The following is a 14055-nucleotide window of genomic DNA, read 5'->3' as shown; positions in this document are numbered from 1 at the left end:
AGTCATTATCTTTGTCATTTATTTCCAATTAAACTGAACTGTTTAATTACAAATAATATCTTAAGTATATTATAAATGGTATAATTAGTTTATCTTTAAATATAATCCTGAGAAGAAGGAGTAAATAATTGATTTTAGAATGCAATTTTAAAAATTAAGGCAAATCCAAAAATGCGGGTTAGAGTTTCTCTGTAGCTTAAGAAAAAATAGATGATTAAAACCCAATACCTTTAGTATTTTCCATTTCAAATGTTACCCCAATTAGCCCATGAAAAACTTTTTACGTACAGATAGAAAGATTCTCACTGGGAAGAGCTTGACAAAGAATGAAAAAGATGAAAATGTATCTGTGTTAATTTTTGATATACTACAGGGAGAATAAATGTTTAAAACCAAACAGATAACACGCTTTTGATTTAGACACCTCAATTAATTTATTAAAATGGCCTTGATTTATGCTTTTATCTCAGACTTCAATCTTTAAAAGAAGTGTTTAAAGCATTCAGAGCCAGAATTATGATCATGCTTCATTGTCAGTAGATGTCTTTCATTCTCAATTTTCAGGGTTATAAAATTCCTTTTTCCCTCTCTATCTATAGGCATTTTAATGGGAGACTGGGAGAGACTGCCTCAGGCGTTACTAGTCAAATATTTTAAGCTGGATAACAGACATTTAAAAAATAACACTGGTGAATAGTTAATCAATAGGTACTGCCTGGACTTGTTCATTTGTCTGCTTTGTTTGGAATTTTATCAGTGCAGCAAAATAATACAATGAATACAATTAAAAGCCTTTACAAATCTTGGGCCTGCTGGAACTCTCTGTAACCTCTGTGACCTAGACCATTTGGACAATGCCAAGGAAGCAGGATGCTCTGAGCTGGACCAAAGCTTACCGTTCTCTGGGCAGGCTCAGTCATTTTCAAGGTTCACCCAGACTGGGGCACTGTTCTCTCCAGACCACATGTCTTTGGACTTCTTCATGCAGCAAGAAACAGAAGGACTTCTGAACTCTGTACCTGGGAAATAGAGGAAGGAAGGAAGGACTATTTTATCAGTGAAACATAAAACTTATCCAGTTATACCCCAAGACAAGACAAAGTACACAATTTAAATACGCAGAGGTAAATAGGAGGATGGGGTGATGATAAAGGTGCAAAAGAAAGGAAGTAAAGACATGTACATTGTTGCCTATTCTAGGAAAATCTCAGAATAATTAAAGAGAAATATTCCCTCACTTAAACATGCACATCATTTTGGCTTTCTGATTTGCATTGCTTTAATTACTCCAGATCACAATGACATATTCCTTTAGAAGAATGACTTTAACTAATGTTACCTGCCTCTTTGAGAACTTTTTTTTGCCATCTTTAAAAAATGAAAGTGAATGGCTGCAGAAGGGAATGTTGGCATTTATTCTTTCTTCTGCTTGTTTGATTCGAAATAGCTATGTTGGACAGCAGGTGGTGAGGGTCTGGTGTTTATGAGGTACAACAGCACAATTTATTATTTTCCTTAGTTGCCACCTTGAACTATGAAGGTAGTAAAAACCCAGGGCACATTTATCTTACAGGGTTGTCACAAAGAGCGAAGAAGACCACAGGACTTGCTCATACCACTAGCATTTGCTTTTTCCATGTTTATAAGATTAGATTTGGGAAAACCATTGATTAAATCGGTTTTCTTTGTTATCCTTTCTGGCATTTTGAAAATTCTGTGTACATTTGAGATGACTAAGTAGTTCTCTAAAGGGTTTAATTAACACTGAAAGCCAGAAGATCTAAAGATAATAAATAAGACTTTCTCCCAGTCTTTAACAAGCAGTTTCTTGGCTACTGAAGAAAAACACTCCACCTTCCTCAGCTGTGCACTGAAAATCTTGGGAACTTAAATCTGTGGGTATGAAACCACTCCATTAGACATTATGAGTGTGCTAGAGCCTTTCTACTGGCATAACTGTAATTAAATATTGTAATATATTACTTTTATGCTCCTGATCTTATGCCAGTCATGCTAAGTTACTGCTTTTAGTATAGTTAGGTACAAAGTTCAGCTTTAAGATGGTTAATTTGTAGCTCAAGAAAGATTAACAGATATTTGTGTTTTCCTTCTTGGTAGAAAAAGTATATTATAATGTCTGCTGGCCAGCTTGAGACAGATAACAAATGAAAAGTAGGATAAAGTAGCATTTTAAGAGCTTTTATCTCTGCTCATTTTTTAAAAATAAATTTATTTATTTATTTTTGGCTGCGTTGGGTCTTTGTTGCTGTGTGCCGGCTTCCTCTAGTTGTGGCGAGCGGGGGCTAGTCTTCATTGCGGTGCATGGGCTTCTCATTGTGGTGGCTTCTCTTGTTTTGGAGCACAGGCTCTAGGTATGCGGGCTTCAGTAGCTGTGGCCCACAGCATGTGGGATCTTCCTGGGCCAGGGATTGAACCCGTGTCCCCTGCATTGGCAGGCGGATTCTCAACCACTGTGCCACCAGGGAAGTCCCTATTCCTGATCATTGTTCACTGTTTTCCATACCCTCTTAAAGTAGAAAGAATCATGTACAGTACTACTACTACTTTAGTGTCTGAGATGGAGAAATAGCTGTTCCATTGACTTCTTCGTGTTGACCAGCATCACGCATGCAGAAAGATACCAGTGGGAAACACAGTGTAGTAGCCAAATCAGAGACTCTGGAGCGAGAGGGTGTGCATCCCAGTTCCAGCTCTGCCCTGTGCTCAGAGTGTGTGCCTGCACGATTCATCTTTCTTTAGCACATTTCTTATCGTATCTAGTTGACATCTAAAGTGTGTTTTCCTGTGTGTTTTGTTTTGCAATTCCTGTTATTGTAATTTTGCTCTTTCAAATTGGTTAGTTCTTGTATATATGAAGGCAATTGATTTTGCATATAAATACAAGTGCTTTCATGAATTTTTAAAAAATTTGCAATAAATTTTTGGTTGATTCTCATTTTTTTCTGCTAGCAGTTATAACATCTGCAATCAGACATACATAGTTTTATCTTCTCCTTCCTAATTTAATACCATTTAGTTCTTTCTCTTTTCTAGTTGTGTTCTAGAACCTTCCTGAAAATGGTAAATATTTTTTTATGAATTTGAAAATATTTCTTTTTCATCTCAACAGTAGTCAGATTGCTTCTGCTACTTTCCATTGAGGCTGATGTGCCTTTTGGATTAAAATATTTATAAATAAATAAGTACATACACACAGATATACACATATAGGCACACAGTTTATCACTGATAACTTCCTAGCTTCCAATTTCAAAGGACATTTTTGGTCTTGATCTTATTTGGCCTCTTTAGAGAATTTCCTACTGTTCTCCCTTATAAACTATGGCCATAAAATCTCCTGGGTCTGGTCAGATCTCTCTGACCATTCTTTACCATGTCATTTGTGGGCTCTTTCTCTGTTATGCATTGAGGGCTTCCCAGTGTGGCTTGGGCTCACTGCTCTTCTCGTTCTATTTCTTTTCCTTGGGATAGCACATCCATTCTCATAGCTTCCACTCCTGCCTTTATTCTAATGATCCTCAATCTTTATAGTTGGTCCATTTTCATACACTTATAATCAACTTTCCACAAGACTTCCATGTAAATGAATCATAACCACTCTAAACCTGCTCTTCTTTATCTGTTACCTGTCACAGTTGTTCAAGGTCAGTGAATGTTTTCTTAAAAAACCAATAGGAAATATCCCAAGCTTTGTGACCCATACAGTTTCTGTCCTAAATTTTAAACCCTGCCATTGCAGTGTGAAAATAGCTATAGACAGTGTGTAAATGAATGGGCCTGACTGTGTTCTAATAAAACTTTATTTGCATAAAAGGAGGCTGATACCCAGGGTATAACTGGTTGATGTGTGCATTTTGATGTTACCCATGCCAGAAATTAAGGTTTTATCTTTGACTCCTTCTTCTACATTCTCATAGCCAATATATCTCCATATTTTACAGATTCACATTCTGAATGTGTCCCAACACATGCCCTTAATCTTTCTTATACAAACATAATCTTGTACTCAGCCTATCCTTCTTCCGGGCTCTGAAGCCTTGATAATTTCTCTCTCGCCTTCTCCTTCTACCCCTGCCAAAGCTGACTTCCCTACTTCTGGGGAAAACTTTCTGCAGCCAAACAGGATTATATCACTCCTATGTTTTAAATTCTTGATGACTCTTCATTGTCTGAAGGGGTATTTACAGAGAGAAAGCGTCTTATGGCATAGAAGGCTCTTCAGAACACGGCTGTTGCTCTCTTCACCAACTTTGTCTCCTATTCCTGTTTTTGTCTGTTCAAGTCCTTGGAGAAGCAAATCCCAAGATAGATGGGATTAGATGTGTAAACAGGAATTGCCTTTGAAGGATATAGTGGGAAAGAACCAGTAGAAATAGGCCAAGAGAGCTTTTTGACTGCAGTGCAGGTCAAACACCCGTGAAAGGAGAGCAAGAGAGAGAGGACAGTGTCGGAAGAGCCTGAGCACACAGTTCCGAGCAGGTCTCAGCATGGCCATTGCAGAGGCAAGAGCAGGGGCAGACGTTGCCTGCTGGAGAAGTCCCCACTGGGCAGGAATGGCTCCGTGATTGACAGGGGCTGCTGGGGTCTTGTATGGCTCCTTGTGAAACTGGTGGATCTACAGTTGTAGCAGGTGGAGACGGTCAGTTACCTATGTTCATGCAGAAGTTTCTCTTAAAGGAAAGTTGCTTGGGACCCCTTCATGGCACCACACCTGTAACTTTACACTTAACACTTCAGCTTCAATAAACCTCTTTTGATACTCTTCATATACTGTGATATTTTTCACCTCTGTGCATTTGTTACCACTTCCTACTCTGTCTGCATTGCTTCTTCCGGCCCCTGACTTTGCTTGGTCAACTGCTTTTCACTCTTTAAGTCTCAGCTGAGGAGTAATCTCCTCCAGGAAGATCTCTGTGCCTACCTCCCACCTCCCAACTGTGCAAATTCCCATCACTCAGCTCTTCCTTAACATTGTCAGTATATTTTCCAAATTACACTTGGTTGTACATATTCTGTTTTTATTTTTACTAGACAGTGAACCTCTTGAAATAAAGGATTCTTCAGTCTGTGCCCTCAGACACCTACAGTAACTGGTACCATTTGTTGAATGAATGGCTATACTTTCAGCTATCCATGGGAAGGGCAAGTTGACCCAGATGACATAAAAGAAGACAGTATGACAGATTATACTTATACCATTATACTTGGTTTAGGAGAATTTCATGGTTTTTTAAAATAAGAAATAAAATTTTATAATTATGATTTGTTAGACTCATTTCAACCGAATATGGGCAATCTGAAACAGTGGAAGGAACGCTGGGCTTAAAGTGAAAAGCCCTGTGTTCAAATCCAGGTGTCCTCATTTCCCAGCTGTACGAACATGGGGAAACATCTCTGGAATAATTTTCCTCTTCAATAAGATGGAGGTAGTAATATCACAGACACAGAATTGTGGACCTATCGAACCATTTGTAATGCATTCAACTTCTTGCTTTGACAGAGGTCTCTCTGCTGCCTGCTGTGGCATCGGAGCCTGCAACAAGTATAACTTAGTGTCCCAGGATAGTACTGAAATTTTAGATCACATTACTCCTTGTAGAGAGAATGCATGCATGATAGGTGCAATGATAGGTGCGATTTAAAAGCAGTGCTCTTGTAACAATTGGATGTGGGGTGAGTACAGGTAAATCTATTATTTTGGGAAGTAGTTTTGAACTATATCGTTCCCTGAATTATTTCAAGTTACAATTTTTATAGAGTTCGACATTGGAAAAAATGGGACATCAATTATGTAGGACAAGAGAGACTGTTATAGCTCCAACTTGATGGCAGAAGAGGATCCTAGCCTCCTTTGCTTGGGGGAGAATTATTGGGACTGCTCTCTTTATAGCCATGCTTTCCAGTTGCCACTCCATAAACGTAAGAATGAAAACATTAATTTTTAAAGTAAAGATGTTAATAAAAAATAAGTTAAGGAAAAATCACAAAGCACAGAATATTATGCTAGTGAAATAAAGGGACTGAGAATAGACAGGATAAAAAGAAATTAAAGTAAGGCTTACTTAAAAAAAAGAAGATAAAGTAAGAAACGTAGCCTCACAATTTTAAAATGAACTAAAATGACAATAGGAGATGAACTAAAAGATCAAAAGGATAAAAAGATTAAATGAGCTTTAAGGATGCAAATGAGAGACTTAGCTATTTAAAATGTAAGATCTCAGTGGACTAAAATAAGTCCGTACAATTGGAAACAGCATAAAATCCTCTTGCAGGAGCACACCTTTGGCATAAAGGGAGAGATAGGAAACCTTGGCCTCGCCCTTTCTCTGTTTGGTGCTTGCATGTTACCCATGAAATGTTCCCTCCGTGACCAGGGAGCGAGCTGGATGCTGCTGCCGCTGCTGCTCCCTTTCTGGCCAGTAGAGGGCAGCCTCAGAGAGTCGCGGACAGGCTGAGCTGACCCCGGAGTGTGCTAGCAAAGAGAGCCTGCCCGGTTGTTTCTTTTTTTAAGTCGCTCTCAAATATGCAGAAGCAATACTCCTCCTTCACTCCACTTTGGCTTTCACTCTCTGTATTTTTGCCTAGGATTCACCTCCAGGAGTTTGTTTTTTCCTATCACTTTAGCAACGGTAGTCTTTTCCTCTAGTCCTTAAGCCCCTGGCTTCATTTTTTTTTTTTTTTTCTTATCTTTTTCTGTTTTTCTAAAGCCTGTTTGAGAGCTCTCCAGTCCCCTGAAAACACACACACATACACACACACAAACAACCCATGTCCCCTCCCGCCAATTTGCCCCCCTCCACCCATTACACACAACCCAAACCCATCCACTCATAGATAAGCACACACAGGCAATCCGCACCCCCACACATGCACACACACACACATACACACATGCACACAGATGCACGTGCACATGCGCAATGCCTTTTACTCGTTTTCTCTCCCCTAAGTGGCTTCTTCCTGCTAGCCGTTCACATCCATCATTGCAGTACTCCCCATCTCCACCACGGATATAGATTGGAATATTGTAAATTTATTGTTTCTTTTCCAGGGAGATTTTTTTTTAAAGCTTTTCCCCTGTGATCTATACATAATGAATAATTCTATTAGAAATGTGATGAACGGTGTAACTTTTATTCAGAGTTTTTGAAGCTCAATGTTGCAGTGCGTTTACTTTCATGACAGCCCCGGGCCGTGGCAGGTGGGGAGCTCATTCGGCTGACACTGTAAATTCTCTCTTGCCATGATTTCGCAAAGCGTGTTCCTTAGGTTCTCATAGATAATGCATGCATTTTAAAGGGGACCCCTCTATGCTCAAATATGTTTGAGGAATGCTGCAGGAGACGGACTTGTTTAATGCAGAACTCCCCAAAGCATTTCATGTGCTAATGTACCCTGGGCCATGTGGCATTTCCAAAACATATCTGGCTAAGGTAACTTATTTTTTCATCAGAACATTACATCTCTAAGCTCAGTGTTCCGTGGAAAATAATTTAGGAAATAATGTTATAATGACAATAGTACATTTTCCTTGTTCTACAGGGAAACTGTTTTACAATTGCCCTTATTGAGTTCAAATTTACCTCAGTATATTTCCATCAAATTGGCATTTCTTTATATTTTTTAGTCCAAAAGTATAATAAAAATCCATCTGAGAGCCGATATATAACCTTGAAGAGTCTCCTGAAACCTCAAAGCAGAACAAACACTTTTTATTGTTTTTTGTTAATATGGGTTCCCATAAAAGAGTGCTTTGAAAATCAGCAATCCTTATAAAGGAAAGTAGTCTAATTATACTTTGATCAGGTATTTCTTTAATTAGAGTATCAGTATTTAATGCATGTTACATGGTAAAAAAAATATATATATATATAATAAATGCATCATCTGAAAAGCAGTAGATAGAAAGAGAGCAAGAAAGAGAGAGAGAATTCAAATGGATCCCACTGGGAAGAGTCCTTGCAGACAGAACTCTAGTACAGATGGCAGGTGGGGCAGGGCACCTGTGGCCCCCTCTCAGCTTTCCTTTGGGAATCTCACTTGTAAGATATACCCTGCAAAGCCATCCACTGTACTGAGGACTCCATGTGATTTTTTGATACTGTTTGGAAGGTTACTTAGGCACAAGGGACAGAATTTGAGTAACGTTATTCTGAGTTAAGTAAAAATTATCCTTTTCGTAAGATCTAAGAAAGTGCAAATGTGAAGGTAGTCTTTATGCCAAAACCTGCCACAGAATAGCTCATAGGAAGGACCTCACTCATTTGCCTTCTAAACTGAAGAGAGAGCTTCGACCAATGAGTAATTTCCTAGGAAATCCACCATTCCAGTGGACCTCAGACGTGGTCTGTGTTTAGTGGGTGCTTTTTTCTTTCGAAGTCACCACCTGCTTCACGCATTCCTTAGGGCATCATCATTTTGTGCTGAAGGGATCTCCCTGCTGTGGAGATTTGCATTTTAACAACAAGCAGAGAATCAGAGCCACTGATCCTTTTTTTTTTTTAATAACAAAGTGAATCAGTTATACATATACATATGTTCCCATATCTCTTCCCTCTTGCATCTCCCTCCCTCCCACCCTCCCTATCCCACCCCTCCAGGCAATCACAAAGCACCTAGGGGTAAGACAGGAATAAAGCCACTGATACTTTGAGCACAGCTTTCAGCAAATACCTTAGGATATGTTGGAGAGTTACGGCAAGCTATTCCCAGAGAGCATGCTCCGACCTATCTTGTAATAATTAAGCAGCTATTTTATATCCTATTGGGAAAAAAAAATCACACAAGTGTCTTTTATGCTCTTCACCCTCTTTTTAGCACTAAGCACTCTAGTAGGCACATAGTAGGTACTCAGCAGATGGCAGGTGGGCAATGGCATGACTACCTATCATTTGGTTTTCTTATTATATTTGTAGATATGGTAAATTATGCTTTCTAAATATATATGTGTGTGTGTATACACACACACACACACACACACATACACACATATATATATGATGAACATCAAAGGAAAGAGCAATGGAATGGCAATACCATCAAAGGATCCAAGGGTCAGAAGACCATTTACTCCATCACTACCATGCTGGTTCTTGGACCTCTGAGTGTGCACCTCCAGTGAAGATGAGCGAACCATTAGTGCAGCAGGTCATTCCACTGTGATTAACGTTGTTGGAATGATCTTCCTTGTTTGGAGCAGAGAAGGGGTCCCTAATGAAAACCAGCAATTGGGCAAAGTTGGTGTTGCCTCTCTATTTCCTGCAGTTAATTACCATACACTTCATCAGTCTCTCCACTCCCTTGACTTGCTGGAAATACTATTCTCCAGGTTCTGCTCTATGTTTTCGATCTTGCTTTTGATTCTTACCTTTCTGTAAACCTTTGGAAATTGGGATTAACTGGGCCTTCTTAGGCCTGTTCTTGTCCTGTTCACTTTGCTAGTATACCATTCACTGCCTTGTGTCCACGTAGCCCTGATGATTCCCAGATCCTCATACAGGCTGATATATCTGTTGAATTCTGGATGCATATTTCTGTACACCTCTGGACATCACTACCTACATGTTTCCAGGATCCTCAGGCTTAGCAGGGGCAAAACTAAGCATAAACGCTCTGTGACACCTTCCCTTTAGGAAACATCTCTGTTTTCTCCTTATCTAAGCTCTTTTGGAACATGTTAGCACCTTTATCAGGATACTGTCAGTTAATTGTGACAGACCACACACACATACATGCACACACATTATGAGTCCTTTTCTAGAATGCTAGTTTTTATACAAAATATATTAGCTCCTAGTGGGAAGTCACCTGTACTGTATATGCCTTTTGGATGCTATTTACTCAAGTTTCAGAAGGCATCCTGCCATGGGACTCTCTGCTTCTCTTGAAGGGGATGCATGCTATGTGTGTACCAGTCCTATTGTTGGTTACGTATTATGGTCTAGTCTGGGGCTGTAAAATCTTTCCATAGCCCCACAAAGCGCTACACTGAAATGTGCTTTCCTCAAAGGCTACAAATTTAAAAAAATGTCAAGCCAGTGCCACGATCTCTTTCGAAAACCCTTCCATTGAGATAGCCTTTGCCAAGAACACAGTTTTGAAACAAAGCATGGTGTTTTCTCCCTGAAGATTAGATTCAGGACAAAGTATCTTACGGAAAGTTGAGACTTTGTCAAGGCCACTTTAGAATTTATCCAAGTAGCCTGTTTCTTCTCCACGCAGAGTCTTGTCCTGGCCTCAGAAATTTCTGGTTTAGAAAACAGGGTGCCAAGGCAGCCGCCTCTTCTCTGCTGATTGTTTTTGCACTGTCCTCCTTTCAGAACAAGATCATCCTGGACCCCATGACGTTCAGCGAGGCCCGGTTCCGGCCGTCCCTAGAGGAGCGCCTGGAAAGCATCATCAGCGGCGCGGCTCTCATGGCCGACTCCTCGTGCACCCGCGACGACCGGCGGGAGCGGATCGTGGCCGAGTGCAACGCCGTGCGCCAGGCGCTCCAGGACCTGCTCAGCGAGTACATGAACAACGTAAGTCCCGGGCTCTCAGGCCCGCGCCGCCCTCGGGGGATTCCGGTGCGTGATCTGGTGGCTCTGAGGAAAGCAGGCACAGTTTGGAAAGAGGACAGGTGAAACCCAAGAGCCGCTTTGGGAGCGTCCTGTCTTGATCGCGTGTCGGAATGCATTGGTAGCAGGGAAGAGATTGGTGGAAGAGGTTTCATAGGAAAACTTTGGCTTTTTACTTGAGTGATTTCTGGGTCGTTTTAGTGGCTGCTCTTTATTTAGGTAAGATTTCAGTCGGCAAAAGTAGACGGTGGATGGAAATAACTGAGGTCACACTGAAGTCCTCTACACAGAGCAATTTCAAAGCTAAGGATGGCTGTAGATGGCTAATCTTCATCCCGAAGAGGCATTAGGAATTATAATAGATTTTCAAAAGTTTGGACAGAGTTGGTTAAGGTGGAAACTTCTAACTGCAGTAAAACTTGGGAAAACTTTATTGATTCACTGTGCATTTAGAAATTAGGGAATGTCTCCAAGTTTTCAAATGGCTGTTAGTAACATCTAGTGATATGGCAGCACAGACACCAGCTGTTCTCTCCTACAGGTGTAGAATGTGATACTTCTTGTGTACCTGAAAACTAGATGAAGGAGATGAAGCCATATTCTTTGTTTTGAAAGGCACTGAATTATGTTTGTATTGATTTGCTCTATTCATTCAGCAGAGGTGATGTTGTTGATGCCCAGGGCTTGCACCCATGAATGATCTGAGTTCCTCCTGTCCTGGACTCCTGGGTTTGAGAGAATTCAGCATAAAGTGGAAAAATGTAGTGAGGTCTTGACATTACATGTTGAAGGAATGCCCTGTGTAGGTGTCAGGTAGGGAACGGGGACTCTGAAAATCGGCTCCCAGCCTTTGAAGCCCACCCTGGGTCCTGCTGGAACACCCTGAGGCAAAGCTGAGACAAAGCAGTCAACCCATGTCCTTCCCTCCAGCCTGGTTCTTCTTACCACTCCCATCCCTAACTGACATGTAGGTTCTCAGGTCAAGCCAGGAGTCAGCAGTGCCAGGCACAGAGCTCCTCCTGCCACACCCTCCAGAGAACTTTGATCTAGAAAACAGAAAGATGTAGAATGCCCTCCTCAAAGCCCAAATCTGTTTCCTTCCCATACACCTTCAGATTCTTTGCTTTTGCAAGATTTACCCATTTTCAGCACGCAAAGAATAAGGTGTGGTTGTCTCACATGGTATTCTTCTGCTTATGAGGACTTCTCTATAGGATCTGGATGGCCAACACTTTCTGTGATTTTGGTCTACGGGTGCTACGCAGGGTACGGCTAGAAATGTCGATCGCCAGTGCCTTCCATCCTGTGTCAATCGTTTTGAATAATGGATTTAACAAAAAAAGAGGGCTTATAAAATCTGGGATTCTGTTTGTTTGTTTTTAACAGAATGGCAACAGGCTAATGATTTATATGTGGAATTTGATTTTATATGAAGGCATGCTGGTATTTCTAGCAATGAAGAATTACTGCCAAAGAAGGAAGTAGAAACTGTGGAGATCAGAGTGATGGTTAAGATCTCAATATAAATAAATCAGAAAAAGAAGGATGTTCCTGTGTTCTTTTAATCACAGAATGTGATTAAAGAAGAATTGATCGAGATGTGACATGTAATTTTCAGTTCGTTGTCTAGAATCCGGTCAAGTAGAAGTTTTTCTTTCAGTATAAACTCAAACAGATCATCAGGGCTGATGGATTTTTGTGTTTTATTGACTCCAGGTGCTTGTTTTTCTGTTCACAACCTTGTGATGCAGGAATGTTTTGTATTTTTATTGAAAATTAGGCTTCTACTTTGACACAGTTACAGATAATACGTAGGTGGGTATAGTGCTTAAATTTTAAAGTGTGAAAATTCTGTTCATTTTGAACCACCAGGATCAAAGGCTGAAATAAAACACCTCCTACTGACTTTTTTATAAAGTGTATAAAATTTACTTGGACTTCACACTTCTTTGGTGATTTCAAGATAGAATTGGATGCAGCTAGACCGGCTTCATAATCCCTGTCTAGTGCACTCATTACTACTGCCACAATATCAGTTTATATTTATTTTGATATAGCATCTGTGCCTTACTAAAATGTCTGTTGTAGTTAACAGCAACCAAAACATTAGTCAGTTGTGACTAGGCTGTTATAAGATATTTCATTTTCAATTTTCTAAGCTCTGGACATGAAGGTTTTATCAAGTTATCACTCTGCAGATTTTCATATTAATATGCTAGGCAATATCATTAGGATAAAGAAATAATTAGATTGAGAAGAAAAGATTTTGAAATTGGCATAACTGACACTTCTGTTGAGATTGGGTGCCTTCAGAATGGTATGGCCATAGACAAAACTGACATTTCTGGATTCTAAAAATCACCTGATCAGTTCCTGATGAAGATTCAACTTTTCATGCTCACTTGTAGGTGAAGCTGTTCTAAAATCATACACATCCATGCCAAGTGGTATGAAATGGAGGAAGATGGACATTGGGGAAAAGAGCTATAAACTAAATGATTAGGAGAAAGTTGTCTGCATGGGGTATGAGCCATGTTTTAGCCACATGGATACACTGAGCTCAATAGGGTGTCAGTTGTTTGTTGGATATTTCCACAAGGGTATATTCAGATTAATGAATGTGTGTGTGATTTGAAGATTTAACAAAATCATGCATGTAAAAGAGACTGTGGTTTGAGGAAAAAGGGCTGAGTGAACAGATGCTTGTGACAAAATTTATGATCCCAGAATGTGACAGTGTTAGAAAAGATGGTTGGAATGGTTTTGGGAAAGCCTTCGATGGCCTTAATTATTTTTTATCAATTTAATGATGTAATCCAGAGAAGGTTCTTAAAAATAATCCTCCTTGAAATCAAACATCATTATTGTACATATGTGAAGACTAATGGGTAGAGAGAGACTCTTTTTCAAAAGGATGTGTGACCTTTGGATTAGTGCCATCAGAGTGGTTTTTGCAGTATTATGCTGAGTACTATAAATAGATCCAAATTATAATGAAGACATAAACGTGTATCTGGAACTTATAATTTTATACAGCTTTCTTTCATTGGCAGTAAAACTACTTTTTCATCAAAAAAAAATCTTAAAAGTGGCCTCATGACAGGAAACAAGTAAACATGGTATTTTATTGATCAACATTTTGTGATGGATTTGAAGTTAGAATATTGTATTTATTTAGTGGATATGTATTGCATGCCTGCCTACTTTGTGCCTGACACTGTTCTAGGATTCTGGGGATATAGAAGGGAAAAAAATAGACAAACTTCTCTGCTCTCATGGAGTTTACACTCTAGGTTGGGGAGACAGACAATCAATCAATCAATAATCTGAGTAAGAGTTATCTCAGATGGTGATAAGTGAAACAGGGAAATATAAAACCTGTGAGATGGCAGCATGGAGTGTAGTTGTAAGGATGACCTGGTAAAGGTTCACTGAGAAGATGACACTTGGTTAAAGATCTTTCAGAGATGAGGGA

General features: G+C 39.8%; 1 protein-coding gene across 2 annotated transcripts in view; it reads left to right on the top strand.

Annotated features, from left to right (window-relative positions):
* The window catches only part of CTNNA2 (catenin alpha 2), a 1193101-nt gene that overhangs the window by 421427 nt on the left and 757619 nt on the right, over positions 1-14055 (top strand). For both annotated transcript variants that reach the window (XM_030837530.2, XM_030837533.2), the window contains exon 7: positions 10341-10544. In XM_030837530.2, the coding sequence (XP_030693390.1) occupies positions 10341-10544 (204 nt within the window). The remainder of the gene's footprint in view (positions 1-10340; positions 10545-14055) is intronic.

This window comes from Globicephala melas, chromosome 12, assembly GCF_963455315.2.
Source record: "Globicephala melas chromosome 12, mGloMel1.2, whole genome shotgun sequence".
NCBI lineage: Eukaryota > Metazoa > Chordata > Mammalia > Artiodactyla > Delphinidae > Globicephala > Globicephala melas.
The sequence above is the reverse complement of the archived record's forward strand: the minus strand, read 5'-3'. Positions and strand labels throughout refer to the sequence as shown.